This window comes from Fibroporia radiculosa (assembly GCF_000313525.1).
Source record: "Fibroporia radiculosa TFFH 294 genomic supercontigs, scaffold3610, whole genome shotgun sequence".
Taxonomy (NCBI): domain Eukaryota; kingdom Fungi; phylum Basidiomycota; class Agaricomycetes; order Polyporales; family Fibroporiaceae; genus Fibroporia; species Fibroporia radiculosa.
Genome location: NW_012133389.1, coordinates 19,859 through 36,505, shown reverse-complemented (window position 1 = coordinate 36,505; position 16,647 = coordinate 19,859). Strand labels below are relative to the sequence as shown.

Genomic DNA, 16,647 nt, shown 5'->3' with positions numbered 1-16,647 from the left:
CTCCCCCCCCCCCCCGCCATATCGTCATCGGCTATCGTCGGTATCCTGCCAGGGTTCCTTGTTTGTGCGTATCTGGTTGATACGGGTTGTGTGCGTATCTGTCCTGACACGTCCTCTAGTGTGCAGTGCCTTAGAGCTTGGTACCAAGAATCTCGTCTGCGGTAGTGTCAACTTGGTCTACGCTTTGATCATTACACTTTTCATCGTACGTTACGCCTAATTTTGTCCGCTTTCTTCACCTCACGTCTCTGTCGCAGGCTTTCGGTCTGCAGATCGGCTCGGACTTGTTCCTTCTGTTCGATCCTAGTGGGACGACCGCACTTACGACCTGGGCTGCTCGCGAGGCGAGCGTGGTCACTATCACCGGCACCTTCGTCTCCGATGTCACTAACCACTCTCACACACTCGCGGGTCCGATCACGTTCACGAACTCTACTTTCACGACGCCCGAGTATGTGGTAAACGGGTGCTACCGCCCACCTCACTTCCCGTGGTACCTGCAGCCGTTCCCATGGTGGTCGCAGTTCTTCATCGTCCCGATGTTCGCGCTCGCATGCTCTCTTGCGAACCAGCAGCCGTTCTGGACGATAGATCTCATTGTGATGATCTTTATCTCTTGCGTCGGCTACACCGCGAACAAAGTGGCGAACCTCTTCATTTTCAATCATTCGGACATCGTTTCTGCTATTGGAGCATGCGCTATCGGAGTGCTTGGAAACACGTACTCGAGACGGTTTGGCGGGACAGCATTCACAGTCATGGTTCCCGGCGTACTCTTCCTTGTTCCGGTAAGCTGCCCTATCCGTCAATCATTTGATCAGCAACTAATGGTGCTCTTCAGTCTGGTCTCTCACAAGCCGGAGGTATCAATGCCACGGGAAGCGGCATTGATACGGGGTATGAGATGGTTGCTGTCGTCGTTGGTATTGTCGTGGGGCTGTTCATCTCACAAGCTGTCGTCTATCTGTTTGGAAACAGGAAGAACGCAGCTTCCTTCTCGTTCTAATCCCCCCTACCAACTATCGCAAAGTATATGAGCAGCGAAACATGTGGTGTCATGTTGTTGAACATAGTGATTATAGATGGCCGTCATATTCTTGTTGAGGATATCTCCGACATGACCCGAGCGAACATCTGGATGAGGCTAGTCAAATTGTTTACCACTGAACAATGTCTTGAAGCCTTCGTGTTTTGCCCCGTGCGATAAGTACTACTTGCGCTGGCCCTACATCACAGTAATATAGGCTCACAAAGTAAAAGCAAAAATCAGATCTAGTGCAACATGGTCTGAGATGGGGATTGTACAAGAGCTGAATACCAAAGAATCCTGAACAAAACAGTGCAACTGTAAAAGTTCAACGTTCGAAAATCGTATAACCCATAACCAGATACTCCATAGTCCAACAGAGCTATCCTACATATTCTGGAGGTGCTGCTATCTGTTCGACTGCTCTCCGCAAGTTCTCCATTTCAGCGCGCAATCCGGACATGTCGGATGCGGGAGACGTTGCCTCTCTGCTCGAGTTGATTGCACTCGGGGAATGTGTTTCCTGTGTGGAAATAGAAGGCGGCTCCTGGCTTGTGCTAGGTACGGTCTGGCCAGAGGATATCGGTAATGCGAGCGCCTGAACTTGCAGGTGTCCGCGTAATTTTTGCGATGTAAGCGGAGCAAACAGCTGAACGTGCTCAGGCAGATCTTCACCAGAGACGCCAAGCGGGGCTTCATATTGGAAGGGTCGAGCGTGCGACGATTCAAGGCAAGCATCTTTCTCGAGCAGCCGACGGGACTGTTGCGAGCGTCGCCAAACGAAGAATCCAGCGAGAACCACAGCTATGAAGCCTACAACACCACCGACGACGCCACCAACAATAGCCCCGATGGAGTTTTTTGATCCCCCTTCATTGGAATCTTCGATACTCGAAGGTGGCGGAAATGTGATGGTCTGACTAGAGAGACTGAGAATCATAATGAGTGCAAACCAATATTCAATGATCGTATGGCTCACTCCAATGTTAATGGTGCAAAAATTGCGCCCTGCGCAGGGCTACATAGTCACCCATATCAATGTGAGCCAGCCATCTACCGACCTTGCTAAGCTCACCTCGCAAAACCCTGGGTTGCGTTTCCCGTCCCTGCTCCATATGTTGTAGGGAAGACTTCAGCAGTTAGATTGGATGACGCGTGGTTCCAGACGAGTGACAAGAAACTGTTACGGGTAGTTGCGTCTGTCGCAGTAGCAGCAGTGAATGATAGCCACGCTGTGAACTTCGTCAGATATAGCATGGGATTTGGCACACATCACTTCATACCGTCATTGGCTTCACCATTCGCATTACTATCGTACTCTAGACTAGAATTCTCTACCAATAATCAAGCTTAGCATGCGGAAAGTCCACGATGGTTATTTGCACACCAGGAATGGACTCTAGCATGGTCTGATAATATTGGGTCTGGAGTGAATAGAGCTAGTGGCGAAAGAAGCTGTTTAAGTATATATCATTCAAAGACTTGCGACTTACCGACTGGTTAATCAGGTTCGTCTCGAGCAAACGGTCAGCATATAGATTGTAAGCCAATGTCCATGAGCTCGTGTCTTGATAAGTGAACTTTATATGCTGGCTGCCTGATCTAGAAGACACTGCCAGGGACTGCCATGCGTTGATATATGTCGCGGCCGCTGACTATTGAAGTTATCAACTTGACACGATGAAAAACCATGTAGATTTGACGACTCACCGAAAACAATCGAAAATCGCTCGCGTTCCCGATTGCCTCGCTCATTTCAGCCATCGCTTGGATGCCGATGATGCCCTTAATGGCTAAATTAGTCATGTTTGCCGCGCTCTGACTGTCTGCGTCGACCCTAAGGACAATGAACATGGCCCGCGACGTGAGCAGCGGATGATGTTCATGATACACATTCGGGACGTACTGGTTGGTTGGTGTCTCTGAATTTTCAACTAGGTACGTTGCCCAACTTCTTAAGAGGTCGTACTAATTTCTGACATATTAGCAGCAAGAAAAAAGGAACACACAATAAACTGTCACATACGTGTTGGCTTACCAAGGATCCATCTCCAGTAAATCGCGCATGTGCAAGAGTCATGATTAACATATTGCCGCACTCTGCGCCCTAGATCAATACCCATTCTTGCTCTTAAGTATGTCCGAACAAAGCGTACGTTCAACCCCTTGTGAACTTTCCGTGTCACTAGCTTGTTCTCCAGATGCAATTGGATAGGAGGTCCCTTCATTCAACCATGAGCCAATTTAGTACCCTAAAAGGAGCATTCAAATTCTTACCGAGGTCCGACATAGCATACGGCAATGCGGTCTTCGGTGAACCTTGATATTCCAGCAGAGGCGCTAGTAATGGCTTCCCAAACGACGCGTTGATGTACAGAAACGCGGGAAATGACGCATAAAGGATTTCCACAGGGTTCACTCGCCTGGATGCAAGTGTAAGCAGTGGTTCGCACAGTAGACTTCTGACCCACTGATTGATACCCATATTCCTCATGAATATCATCACATCGGACGCATTCAAACTACCATCTGTCCCGTTAGAGACTGTAATGTCAATCGCTCCAAAAACCTGTCTGGTGGATAAAGCCACGACTTGGCTGTACTCTGTAGAAATCGAAGATGCGTTTTGAATCAGTTGACTGTCGAAGCTTTCGGAACGCGCCAGCGCATCGCTATAATCGGATAGAAAGTCCACGATCTAGGAACTCATAACCAATCCGGTCCTTGTATAATGGACAACAGCTCACCAAATCAACAGTTGCTGAATATTTCGTTCTGAAAAACAGGTATCGAAGCTGCGTGATCCCCGCAGCTGTCGTATATTTGATGGAAGGATCGCGGACATAACCGACCGTCCATACCAGGGGTGAGGAGATTGTCTGTATGTTTCCAAGGTCGACGGCCATCGCAAAGGTCGGCCAATTACTGCCGGGAATCAGTATTTTCGTCCAGTAGAGTAGGGTGTCGACCTACTCTGAAATTGCTCGATAGTCGGTGTCTTCTTGTTGGCTGTTCAAACTGCCTTGCGTCTGAAATCCACCGCGCACTGTATTGTCATCGCTTGCCTGGAAAGTTACCCCAGGGCCCTGTTCAGACCCAGTAAGAGTACAATCAACAGTATCCCAACGTGATCATAGACTCGCCATGTTTGTTGCATAATACAGAATTCCATCATTAGGTTGGTCATTGTACTCAACAAATGGAGAGGGGTCTTCAACCTCCACTTGATGGAACACAATTTGATCAGTAGTCGTTGTGCTCCACCTAACGACCTGACTACGGTTTCCAGATACCCATTCTGATTATTGTAATAAGTATAGCTACAGACACTCATTGAATAAAAGGCTGACCTGCGGTAACGTCAGAATACACCTGAACGTCATGTGTCTTCCCGTCGTTTGCGCTTGCGTTGACCGCGACATAAGAGAAGGGAATCGATTGTTGGACCCAGTCAGAGGGCTTTGTAGTGGCCAGTTGGGTACTGGAAGACACGACAATGACAAAACATACCTCAATGGGAGAAAGAAAAACGACAGTCACATCCATGGGTCCTGCTTGGACATTATAGATGGTTTGCGTGGGCGTGATCGTGAAGCTGGTGAGATTGGCTTGTACACAATTCGCAGCGCCTCCGAGCCACTTGTAATTTGTGCCATCTACTCGGATGTAACCCGTCCATCCAAGGTTGTAATCCTAGGAGACACGAGTCAGTGGTCGGTCTTATCAGGGCGTAACATATGCATACAGTAGGCCAGAACTGGGGAAATTGACTCATTATATTGACGCCAGCATTACTGAATTGCCATCCGCTGAGGTACGGAGAACGAACGGCTACAGGGAGTGCAGCGGGCCAGAAATTTTGCGGAGTCGATGAACCATAGGAAGGAACGGGATGTAAAAAAATGCAGGCAAGCAGGCAAGTTAGCAGACAGAGCATCGAACACGGAATGAATGAAGTTGGAAAGATGGAGACAGGAAACTAGTCCGTCGACAAAGTGATAACCAGATTGCACGCATAGCCCCTGGCGAACTTTTATAATTGACAGATGGGTGGATTAGAACTTTCTCAGCTCACTTCTATTTCTCTCTGTTGATATCCTGAGCAATCTTAGAACGTGCTATACCTGTTACAGAGCTCTCAGGCTCTCATTGGCCCATAGACATCTTTCTGATGCAGAGACACGGCATATAGCGATGTGCACCTTCACGCCACAGGTGGTATGATCTTGTATGATTATCGCCAACTTTACGCGTCGTGCCGCACGACAAAAAGGCGCAGCTTCGTTGAAAACATGAGATAGACGACCGCTGAGGCAGCCAGTAAATGAGGGAACCGAGTATGAGATGTCGGACATCATGATCATGGACAGCATCTTGGTGTTCGATGTTGCCACGCTTCACTTGAATCAGTTATATCACATTCCTCAATTGCTCGGGACACTGGTCTTCATTGCATATGACATGTGTGAGCTTACAGAGCAAATGAGTGACCGAATATGGCACTTACATGCAATAAGGTGATTGACCAGGTCCTTGCCACCTGTGCGCTCATCAAATGATTCAACATCCTACAAATAGTCGGCGAACCTAGCTCAAGACTTGCCCCTTCCGGTCGCCAGAGTACGGAGAGCCGGGTCTGCGAAACCATTTGTAGACTGCTTGTGAACGGAGAAATACACCATTGGAACAGATTTCCAGAAGCATCCCAATGATCAAACCAAAACTGATGCACGCCGACCGTCGTGCTGTGGGCCTGGTACAATGGTAACGATGATACGAAGGGAGCTTTTAACGGAAAGGGCCACCTAGATGATCCTCCACATTCCATTTCGTCATGCTCACTCTCGCTCTAGCAAACAGACCAAAACTAAGATTGATACACAATATGGTGGTGCGTTTGAGGGAGAACCACTTCAAAACCCACATGAGACCTTCCACATCATGTAATTCATTCGAATTCGATAGCGTCACAACGACTCTCGACTTCTGATTCCCTGGCAACAGAATTAAAGCGCGAGCGGCGATCAAAGGGAAAATTGACCAAGAATGCTATCTGGGATGTGTCTGATCGAGTCCATTCTGATATTACAACTCCCAGTCGATAAGGAGATCCCTTGGGTATCCGAACTTGGCAGCCTATCTGTTCACGAGTAGATCTGACTTGAGTGTAACAACATTCCCAGTCTTGGCGCGTTGAAGAAACACGGCTTTACCCTAGGTAATCAATTGATGTAAAAAGTCTTGAAGTCTCGAAGTAAGCGCATGTTCCGCGAATATAAGGCTCATCTGAGTAGTGGACAGCCTCCTACTATTAAAATATTGACCTTCAACGATTTCTGTCTTCAGACTTCCTCGCGCCGAGATGATTGTCGTATGATGGTATCACAGAGATGTCTATGCACAGTATGTCACGACCGGACTTGTTGCCAGTTCCGGAATGACTCATGTGATCGTCGTCTGACCGGCTTTTCCCAGCGGGACAGCCTCCTTCCAAGAGTTCGCCCATGTCAACATTTGCATATGGAAAAGACGAAACCTTGCGTTCACGATCCAGATGAGCTCTATTTAGTACGAGCAGGAGATAGCACAATTGTGACAGCCTCTAATGACGCCGACACAATCTACTGCAGAGCAAGTATTCATACATGGGCGCCACATGCTCCTCCCACTTCTACAAACTCAAACTCTATGGTGCCCAGAATCTCATATGACACAGACTTACAGACTAAACTCTATCTACACATCTGACGCGGGAACGCGAAGGAGTGCACCAGCAGTCTGATCTCGCACTCCCTGCACAAATTTAAATGCATCCGTACCACCAGTACCCTTTGCAGGCCCTTTATTTGCCCCGCCCGCACGCTTCGAAGGTCCAAGAATGTACAACGCTACAATGCGCACGTGGGCATCACGAAACACCTTGAGAGCAGACACAGCCGTGTTATATGCCTCCAACAACGCAGCATCCCCTGCAGACTCCACCAGCACGCGTAGAGGTCGCGGAGTAGCCGAGAGATGCCGCAGAAATGCACGGTGATGCCGCGGCATGTACGACTGCATCCGCGTCAAGAACGGGATCCCCACCACCCCCGGGACAGAGCTAAACGTTGTAGTGGGTGCTGCAGTGGACGACTCGAATGCGGTCCCATCTGCTGTAGCCACTGGTGGAGCTGCTGGTACATTTTTCGCAAGGAAATTCGTGTGCGAATACTGGTCGACGCCAAGAAAAATGTCCAATGAGTGGATAAGCGAGCTCTGGCCTGCGCTGGGGCCCGACAACTCCGTCGGCTCCTGTAGCTCTGGGTAAAACTCAAGTCCCTCGAACACCCATTTGCGTGAGGGCTCCGAGTCGGCGCCGCGGAACCACGGGCGGATCTCGTTGTAGAACACCTGCGGGTCGCAACCGTCGCGGACCGCGGCCAGAATTGTCGTCAACTCGTCGATTACGCGGGCGAGGCCGCGCAGGTACGTTGTAATGCGCAGAATTGCTGTCGCGTCGCCCAAGAACGCCTCGTCCATCATTGCACGCATCAGGCTCAGCGCCTCGACGCCGCGCAGCTCGATCCGGGCCGAAGCGAGGTAGAACTCCTCTTCGTCGCGGGTACCGGTGAAGAGCGTGTTGCAGCGCAGGTTGTCCAGCGCAGGCGGGCGTATGGGAAACGACGGTGCCGGTGGCTCCTTGTACGCCCAATTGTACAGCACGTCGTCCGAGTATGTAAGAACCGGGGGCAGCTGCAGCTGGTCAGAGACTTGCAGCAGTGGGACGGAGACGGGTGGCGGGATGCGGATGTCAGGAACAGATGAAGGGATGCTGTGCACATAGAAGTGCATGATCCACGCGAGAACATGGTGCGCTCTTCGCAGAAGCAACTCCGAGCGCTTTAGGCCCGCCATGGGGAGTACCGGAAGCTGAATAGGAAGGTGTGAGTCACGGCTCTACGGCGATCGCTACAGATGGCTTTCGAGACGCACCTCTCGGACTCTCTTCCTCCACCCCTCCGACAGAGTTTTGTCGTGATCCGATACTCCCTGCTTGTCGCCAAGCTGAAGCCTGGACGACAGGGCATGGTCCAAAAGAGCCTCCCATGACTCCCATTCTTTCGGAAGCCGCGTCAGAGGTGGTTGCGGAGGCATAAACCCGGTACGCGTGTCGACATCGAAATCGTGTGCGGCCAAGGTCGAAGTGTCTGGCGTGCCCACCACAGCCAAACCATGGTCGGGACGAGGGAGAGCAAGAAAATGGTTGGGAGGTAAGTGAGTCATCAGAGCAAGGAAATCCATGGCGAATGGACGCGAAGGCAAAGGTCGTCGTTCCGATTAGAGGTATTTGTGAGACGACTGCTAGTGGATTGGGGTTTTGTCGGAGGGGCTAGCGTAGAGGGCGTCGGTTAACTCGCCGTGCCGAGTATTTTCGGGTGAGAGAGACGCTGAGTCAACACTGTGAATGCCCGATGCGATCGGCGCTGCCGATTCGTCTAGATCCCAGTGGCGTCATTTGCCCGAGCATGAGGCAAGAACGTGACTTCGACCCGGGCTACAATGTCACTGAATTGTCACTGTAACTTGTAAGCATACTATGTATTACTAACCTAAGATACACCAAGGGTTAAGGCACCACAGAACCGCTGTATACATTTGCAGTGTCAGCAATCTCCCATCGCACATGGGGACGGCACTGACTGTAAAATGGAGAGGTGTCACCAAGTTGTCAGTTCCCAACAGCCTGGGGCCACCTGCATACTGATAAAACACTGGAAAGGTGCCCAGCTAGCGCGACGTGTCGACATACATGTCGAACGATATACGTCCGAAAATTATTACTCATAGTATATAAGCAGATCCAATGCCAGGGTGTGCCGAAAGTTGAAATACCCTGGGGCTGACGAACTAAAGGCCTACACAACTATAAAACTGCGATATTACTTACCATGTAGGACGAGACATGGACATCGCATTCTACAGCAGGTTTCGGAACCTCTTCTGCCTACCATTCCATCATTTCTTTCAAGAGTGGCATCAACGATGGCGAAGAGCATGCCCAATTTCCTCCATAGCATCCCGGCTGCAATATTATCCACCGACCCGGAGGGATTTGTTGCGATGGACAGGTGATGTATGGACACAGCTCATGGGATACGGATTCAAAGCGGGCTGCCGAAGAGACGAGTGAATTCAATGTGTAAAATTAGTGATCGGGCCAACTCATCGTGGGTGTGGGTGCTGGTCGAGTTTGAGCTAACCCTCACAGCTCAGATGTACCGTCCAGGCGATAGCACACGCACAACAGCACAAAGTACGTGAAACGTGATAGATGTTTCGAGAAAGTGACTCGTACGGTCTGATAATCAACGGCCAATAGAGATGCGTTGGTCGTCACCCTTGAAAATGTTCTGATGAAGTACGAACTATGGAAGTCAATTGTCTCCCCGGAGGCATGCCCACAGTCAGATGCTATCTGCAAGAAGATCACAAAATACGAAGGTATTGAAAGATTGAAAGAAGACGAAGGCAATTCCTATTGTCTTAAAGATGACTGAGTCGAGCACAAAGGCTTTGGCGGCTACCGAGATTTGACGAGGAGCCGAATAGGGGACGACAGAGATTCTCAAAAAGTGAAAAGATAGAAGTATTTTCTAGTGTCGGTATGGAGTCTAGAATAGAATGCGATTGGAGAACCTTCAAAAGTTTCAGACGAGTTCGGGAGGGGATGGAAGAGTTGCACCGATACTGCAGGGCGATAGTGCGATCTGACGATCGAGGCTTGCGAACCCAGACAACCTTCCGTAGTGAAAATCTTGAGAGTTACTCGAGATCTGTGTCGAGGATCAAGTGCGAGTATGCCGTCGGCTTCCACAATTCAGTCTGTCAATGGTATCTGTTCGCAAACGATCAGTGAGACTAGGCGCTATACTCTCTTCCTTCCGAATCCAACAGTCCAGAATACAAAAGCAGTAGGATTGTTACTCACCCTGTTTAGGTTATGTTTGGGTGGGTACGCTTTGGTATTGAACTCGCTATTGGTCGACATCAGTGAATCCGACTAAATCTTCTGGATGCACAGCACGCATACATGACTAGGCTTCCATTCCCCACTCAAACTCACGATGGATACCACTTACGCAAATTTCTCCGGCCCCAAACACTCCAAGACTGCATTACATCCGGCTCTGACTCGGATATTGTGGAATGATGGACAGAGAAGCAACTGGAGGTGAAATGCAGATTGCGAGACAAAAGTGAGCCACTGAGCTTTTTGTTTCGTACACCCCATACGTATGGTGCGGTCGATAGGTCTTTTGTATTGCGGAGGCAGGAGGCGAAACGTGAGCTTCGCGAATGGGAGCAAGACAATAGCCAGGACTTTTGATTTGGCGCGTGGGTGGCGAAAACAAAAAGCACAAGACGGTTATCGCCAATCTCGACGACCCAAAAAGGAAAGTGGGTGGTCCGACTTCCACCACTTTCACAATTAGCTGAACCTCGCTGCCTCATACCAAGCCCGCACGCATATGGCAGACATGGACGCACGTATGAGGTCCCTGCAATATAAAAACTTTGCCAAAATGACTCGAACAGCAACACCCGCCAGTGATCTATACACACCTCCAGCTACAACGCAATGGCCACCGCATACGTTCAGCCCGCTGCTGCAAACTACTTCTCTCCTCCTACTCATGCTCCCCAGAAACAAAGGGGTTACAGATTGTGCGACCAATGTGGTGCAGTAGAGCAGCCGACTACTGGTCGCTTCCGTCTTTGCGGTGGATGCGTAAGTTGTTCTCGGACTTAACTTGCTTATCGGCGACTGACTAGACTTGCATCGATCACTGCAGATGGTTACCCAATACTGCGTAAGTCTACCTCATTCATCCATGCCCTACATGGTAACTGACTTGCGCTGTAGTCACAGGAGTGTCAAAGGAGTCATTGGCCATCACATAAGGCGATTTGCCAACACACTGCCGCGTCCAAAGCTGCTGTGACCCAGCAAGGCGCACTAGACGAGAACCTCGTCAAGAACCTCCGAAAATTCGTCTCCGGACACTCCACTCTGCTCGGGTGGGCGGGATTCCAAGCGCTTCAGCTGAAGCGCATCCCTTCAAATATTCGCCAGAACGCCCTGCTTATCGAGCTATCATACCGTCCTTCCGGGCCAGATGCTCTCCGCCGGTGAGCTCCCTTCGTCCAAGTCCCCTTGTGGATCATTCACTCACCATTGCGTCCGCGTAGATTCACCATCAAGGGCACGCACATCGTCCCCCGAACATATATTACCGATAACGACCCACTCGTCGGTCAGGACATCGCACGTCGCGAGGAACGGTGTCGCCGCAGCGGCGGGATCGGCACCGCGGTTATCCTCGTACAGTGCGGCGATGTCAGCCAGGTGATGCCGGTTGAGGTTGATGCACCAAACAAGATCTCCTGGGACTCCCGGGACGATTGGACGGATGTCCTCCGTCACTTTGTCGAGTCCGGCCGGACAGATTTCAAGCCGATATCAACTACATCAAGAGGGTGAGACATCCCAAACTTTCGAATTTTGATTCACTTCCTGACATAACGTCCTTTTCAGAATCGTGTACGGATAAACATCCCATGCACTCCTTCCGTTCGCTCTTCCTCTTTCGCCACCCGGCGTCGATCGCCGATTTTCGCGCCTTTTCGAACACTTGTATCTCCCTAGATCACTTCTCGTCCGTCTTGCTCGGAGTCATTGTTGCTCTCGCTGTGTATCTTGATACCCTGCCATCGCTTTCCGCGGATTTTCGTTCTTGCACCCCTAAGTTATACACAGCTTCTTCCCACATTGTATCATTACGCATTACAGGTTTAGCAATTGGATAGTCGTGTACTATAAGATATAACACTCTTGATGTCGCGTGGTTTTCAGATATCGAAAAATCTGTGTAGGACAACTAGTAGGCTCTCCCGCCAGGCTTTCGACTGTATTTACATGCCGCCCCAAACTCCGAGTCGCTGACTGTCATTTGTTGTCCGACGACCTCTCAAGCTGTATGAGGCAAGAAAAACGACCATCACAGTGTTCACAGCATCTTCGGGCTCCTTAGGTATCCAAACATACAGGTTTGATGTCTCGAACCTGTAAATATTCTCAAGCATCGCGATATCCCTGCAAAGACTGTAGGTTTGAGCGTGTGGAGCGAACGTCACTGTTGGGCCTTGAGCGGGGCAATAAACGCCAGTACTAGCTTCAATCGTCGTGACTGGCGGATCAAGCGGATTACGTAACCCCATTTCCCCGCGGAGCGCGCGCTAAAGTGTTCTCTAGGCTTCACTGTACAACGCTCCGGTTCTAACGTTTTTACCTTACGGCCACCACCTCCACCCCCATCGATATCGCTCCTACACTCGTACTCTCACCTTGTTGAGCTCACAATCTGAAAAATGGCGTACGTAGCAACTCGCCAACGACCGTCGACATCTGCCCCTTCGGATGGCTCCCGCACCATTACACTGCGCGACAGTCAGCCAGGAGAAGGCGATGCTGCGCCAGACGCTAGTGGCGAGTCTGTTGGAAGACTACGCCTTCGTGGTGCCGTTCGGAATCGCCCACGAGTTGTGTGGAGAGACGATGTGATCGACAATGAAGGGGCCGGGAAGAAGTCGTCCAAAAGTGCGTCGCAGATTGCTCCACTCCAAGGTGTTGAGGGGTTTCATAGTTCACTCTTATTGCAGTCTGTTGTATATACCATAAACCCAAAAAGTTTGATGAATCATCAGACGAAGAGTCGGACGACTCGGACTCGGACTCGGATGCTTCGTGTAGCCGTGGTCATCTCGGCCATCGGCGCGCACATCACCATGCGTCTGACGGCGACAGCGACGGTCAGCCTTTGCGAAGCGGCGACGGTGGAGTGACTGTCGCTGAGCTGGAAGACAGCTCCGACGATGCGAACATGTACGAACGACAGTCAGGGGGGAAGAAGGGGAAATTGCCCGCAAGGAACTGAAGTGCGTGCGACCACTTCGCCTCTGTATCATTTACGTATGGAAACCTCATATAGTGCCTTCCATGTCCGAAGGTCCGCCATGGAATTTGTATACCCTACATTTGTCATAATACAGGTTAGACATTTCTCGAGTCGCATCCACTAGCTCTGTAAACCTGTACAGATTTTGTGCAACTTTTTCATGCTACCCCACTCGTTCTCTCAACGAGTCGCTCGACCACGGCACTGGCATCCCATCCAATAGCTGAGATCCAGCTGCTAGAGCTACGCCATCTCCGGATGCGGTAAAACTCAGCTTAAATCCGCACTTACAAGGGCTGAGCCCAAGGATGCGGTCCGTGCAATAGTTATGTGCCCGCTCTCCAGAAGTCGAACACTCCTTTCGCCATTGTCCCTTTGAAGTGTGGCCTGGTGGGAGTAGGGACGACGGCGGCGGGTACACTGTGACGACTAGTCCGCGTGTCATTCCAGTCCATTTACCCCATCGCTGACACGCTTAGGAGTAATAACTTTTCTGCGAGGGTTACCTGCGCGTCCAGCTATTGACAGCCTTTATAGACATCCGAGTGCGTATTATATTAAGTATTGTTTTGGACGTACTGCTCGGATATCTATGTGTGGCCCAGTAACTTTCTGTGAGTTCCTGGAAGACAAGTGCATCCGTAGCCGTAGTCTTTATTTCTTTTCAGAATGTTTTGGTCGCTAGATGTTATTCATGACTGCTCACTTACACCAGAGACAGTGATGTTATACGCGGCTCCCACAAAGGGTTACTCATGATTATGATGCTATAATAATGTGCTATAGATACAAGATGGTCATAAGTGCAGCATGCAATATCCGCTTAACTGATGTGTGCTCATGATACCTCCTCCATGTCATCTTCATCTTCGTCGTCATCGTCATTGTCGTCGTCATCCTCCACTGGGGCATCTTCCGCCTTAATCCCATCCTGCACCCCACTGGCACTGGGAGCAAAACTGGGTCCGGGCACATTCTCTGCCTTAATCTTGAACCGCGTATGATCAAGACCATGAAGTGAACATAAATTCTCAACTTACCCCATCGCCTTTGAAATTTTGAAGGAGCTCCCATGTGCCATTATGCTCTCCGCTGCGGTGCAGGAACGCAATTTCCGAGAGTACTTCCTTGAGATAGGCCTCGGGCTGCTGTGTGCGCTCGCGAAGAACCTTGATCGACCAGTGTTCTCGTTCTTGAAAGGCGCGGAACAGGCCGTCCAAGAGCTGGTCTCGGGGCATACGCGCCATTCGTTCGAATTGCCCTTTGGCGGGTTTCGGTTTTGGTTTCTAAGGACGATTAGTACTCGGTACATGTCACCTCAAAGGCGGAGATAGATGACTCACGCCAAACGAGAATGGCACCGCATTGGTGACGCCACTCGTGAGCATATTAATGTTTCCACGTCCTCCCACACCCGCTTCTTCGATCCACATAATTTGCTTCTTGGGCGTGTTGGCAGCAACAGCACGCTGCTTGAGTCGCTGCCTGTACCGGTCCGTAAACACTGGCCGCAAGTTGCATTCATGTTTGACACGTCCAGTCAGGAACGTCTGACGAGCGCGGCTTGTTGTACCAGGGTGCTTCTCCCGCTCAGCAATGACCAACTGATTATCCACCGAATCATTGACAATGTCGAGCTCGTACTGGTCTCCCTCACTATCAGGGCTGTCCGAATTTGGCGGGAGAGTCAGGACGATGCGGGGCTTTCTGCCTGTGGAAGACTTGGCGTTGTGGTATACCCGAATTGATGCAAGATGTACGCCCTCCGCATCAATACTAGACCATCGTTCCATGAGGAATCGGGGGATCTGTGAAGGCGGTCTGAACGTGCTCAGTGGCACGGGTGGCGAGAGCTTGCCTTCACCAGCCAAGCTCTCCCTATTTCTAAGTCAGTCAGAAGAGTCTCGTCCGGATCGGGTTGCGAATCTTCGTCATTCTGCGCCGTCACAGAATCGAATTGCTTTACGTCTTCCTCGAGAGTCGGGGCTTCCATACTAGCGCACAATGTTTGAATAAACAGGTGATTCGAGCAGTGAAGAGCACTTTGAGCACAGCGGAGCAGCAAGGGTATAAGCACCAGGAATAGCAAACCAATGATGGGTGGGTTGCACGATATGGCAGACGTGGATAAAGACCAGCTCAAGACCTGGGAGGCTTCGTGCCACCCGTTCGTTTGATCTTGTTTGATTTCAAGGCTTTTAGCCAGCAAGGACAAACAAGCACTACCACACACAAGGGTGGCCAGGGGTGGCTGTCGCAGTCTGATTCTGTCACGCTGTATTGGCATTCGATTGGGTCGAATTCAAGCACAGTACGAGTGGCGACCCTTCACAGGTGAGCTTTCTGTCTACTTTTCAGAAACAGTTGAGCGTTCTTTCTGTTTTCGTGTGGCTCGGGGAGACTCTCGGGATCCCGTCGCTGTTCGAACTTCTGGACAAGTTGCAAGCAACATAAGCTTTAAAACGCCGCGAGGTTGAGTAGGCGTTCTGATCACGCGAACCTCAACGATATTTGCATATTACTCAAGCACTCGTATAACGCCGTCTCAGCTCTGTGTGAGGCCTCATTTCACGTTTGTATGCTCTGATTAACACCTTCCATTCCCGTAATCTGATAGATGCCACTCGTGGTGCCAAGTTTCGCAATCTTGCCTAGATGCATCGAAGAATCATTAGCACGGCCTACCAAGCTTTATTACAAGGATGAAGAAATGGGCGGGCGTGGGAAAGTCTTTCTAGTATTTTTTAAGGATCCGCAGTTGCCGTATAATCAGTTTGAAAGGTCGCCCTCCGCGGATATGAACAGCAAGGATTTATGAAGAACAGAGGCAGCTGTTGCTAAGAGGCAAGATGGTATCGTACGCGAAGCATGCGCTGTGTCGCAAGCACCGCCTTTTCTTGTTTTTGATGATCTAGTACAAGGGCCTGAACCGTCTGCGCTGTGATCGAGCTGTTGTCTGACCTGCAGGTGCTTGATTTCGTGAAGCTGTAAAACTTTGTCATTCGATATAGCTGCACGGCTCGCGGCGAATGCGACCACGACCCTGTGGTTAACTTGCAAAATTGAGTCCACGGGTTGATCCGCTGCGGTGGGTTACCTCTCTTCAGAATAAGTACTTTTCTAGTCCTTTGAATTTTCTCTTCCCGTAGCTTTGCGGGGGCACTGGTGTCAGTGGTAGTATTCCGAGAGGAGCCGCCTTCATTTCAAACGATCTCGTATTCTTCTTGCGTGTATTGCGCTGAGGAATCAAGTATCACGCATGTGGCACACGATCTCTCCTGCGGTGCTTCGATGGCACGTCGAAGTATGACTCGTTTAGAACAAGAACGGCGTCCATGTAAGCGATCACTAAAAGTCTCTTCAGGTGGGATCTGTCCATTCAATGTGCACACTATTATATAATTCTCCGTTGAAAGACGTACTGGGGGTATTGCGAAAGAAATCCTAGTTGTATTATGCCTTCTTGAACGAGACTGGCCACCTTCGTTTCCTGCCTCAATCCCAGGTGTATTGGCTACGAGTGGGTCAGTACGTCTAGGATTTTACCTCGAAATGCGAATTATAATTTGATGTAGATCTCGGTCCTTACGCCAGTCTTGATGTCCTGATATTCCGAAGCTCTGA

At 50.2% G+C, this 16,647-nt stretch overlaps 5 protein-coding genes across 5 annotated transcripts; 2 read left to right on the top strand and 3 right to left on the bottom strand.

Annotated features, from left to right (window-relative positions):
* Window positions 1-1,409: 1,409 nt before the first annotated feature.
* Window positions 1,410-4,802, bottom strand: FIBRA_04889 (uncharacterized protein; the record flags this gene model as incomplete). The annotated part of the gene is made up of 16 exons (XM_012326674.1): window positions 1,410-1,956; window positions 2,007-2,045; window positions 2,103-2,259; window positions 2,311-2,361; window positions 2,415-2,466; window positions 2,521-2,682; window positions 2,738-2,864; window positions 2,934-2,995; window positions 3,054-3,127; window positions 3,184-3,249; window positions 3,305-3,450; window positions 3,499-3,725; window positions 3,775-3,952; window positions 4,001-4,113; window positions 4,538-4,720; window positions 4,773-4,802. The coding sequence occupies 16 exons, from the start codon at window positions 4,800-4,802 to the stop codon at window positions 1,410-1,412; spliced, it is 2,214 nt and encodes a 737-aa protein (XP_012182064.1).
* A 1,961-nt stretch (window positions 4,803-6,763) lies between these two features.
* On the bottom strand, window positions 6,764-8,308 carry FIBRA_04888 (uncharacterized protein; the record flags this gene model as incomplete). Its single annotated transcript, XM_012326673.1, has 2 exons — window positions 6,764-7,936; window positions 8,000-8,308. The coding sequence occupies 2 exons, from the start codon at window positions 8,306-8,308 to the stop codon at window positions 6,764-6,766; spliced, it is 1,482 nt and encodes a 493-aa protein (XP_012182063.1).
* Window positions 8,309-10,646: 2,338 nt separating this feature from the next.
* Window positions 10,647-11,619, top strand: FIBRA_04887 (uncharacterized protein; the record flags this gene model as incomplete). Its single annotated transcript, XM_012326672.1, has 5 exons — window positions 10,647-10,796; window positions 10,861-10,878; window positions 10,932-11,197; window positions 11,258-11,545; window positions 11,604-11,619. The coding sequence occupies 5 exons, from the start codon at window positions 10,647-10,649 to the stop codon at window positions 11,617-11,619; spliced, it is 738 nt and encodes a 245-aa protein (XP_012182062.1).
* Window positions 11,620-12,436: 817 nt separating this feature from the next.
* Window positions 12,437-13,002, top strand: FIBRA_04886 (uncharacterized protein; the record flags this gene model as incomplete). Its single annotated transcript, XM_012326671.1, has 2 exons — window positions 12,437-12,665; window positions 12,728-13,002. The coding sequence occupies 2 exons, from the start codon at window positions 12,437-12,439 to the stop codon at window positions 13,000-13,002; spliced, it is 504 nt and encodes a 167-aa protein (XP_012182061.1).
* Window positions 13,003-13,861: 859 nt separating this feature from the next.
* On the bottom strand, window positions 13,862-15,016 carry FIBRA_04885 (uncharacterized protein; the record flags this gene model as incomplete). Its single annotated transcript, XM_012326670.1, has 4 exons — window positions 13,862-14,011; window positions 14,064-14,309; window positions 14,367-14,831; window positions 14,888-15,016. The coding sequence occupies 4 exons, from the start codon at window positions 15,014-15,016 to the stop codon at window positions 13,862-13,864; spliced, it is 990 nt and encodes a 329-aa protein (XP_012182060.1).
* Between the last annotated feature and the right edge of the window lie 1,631 nt (window positions 15,017-16,647).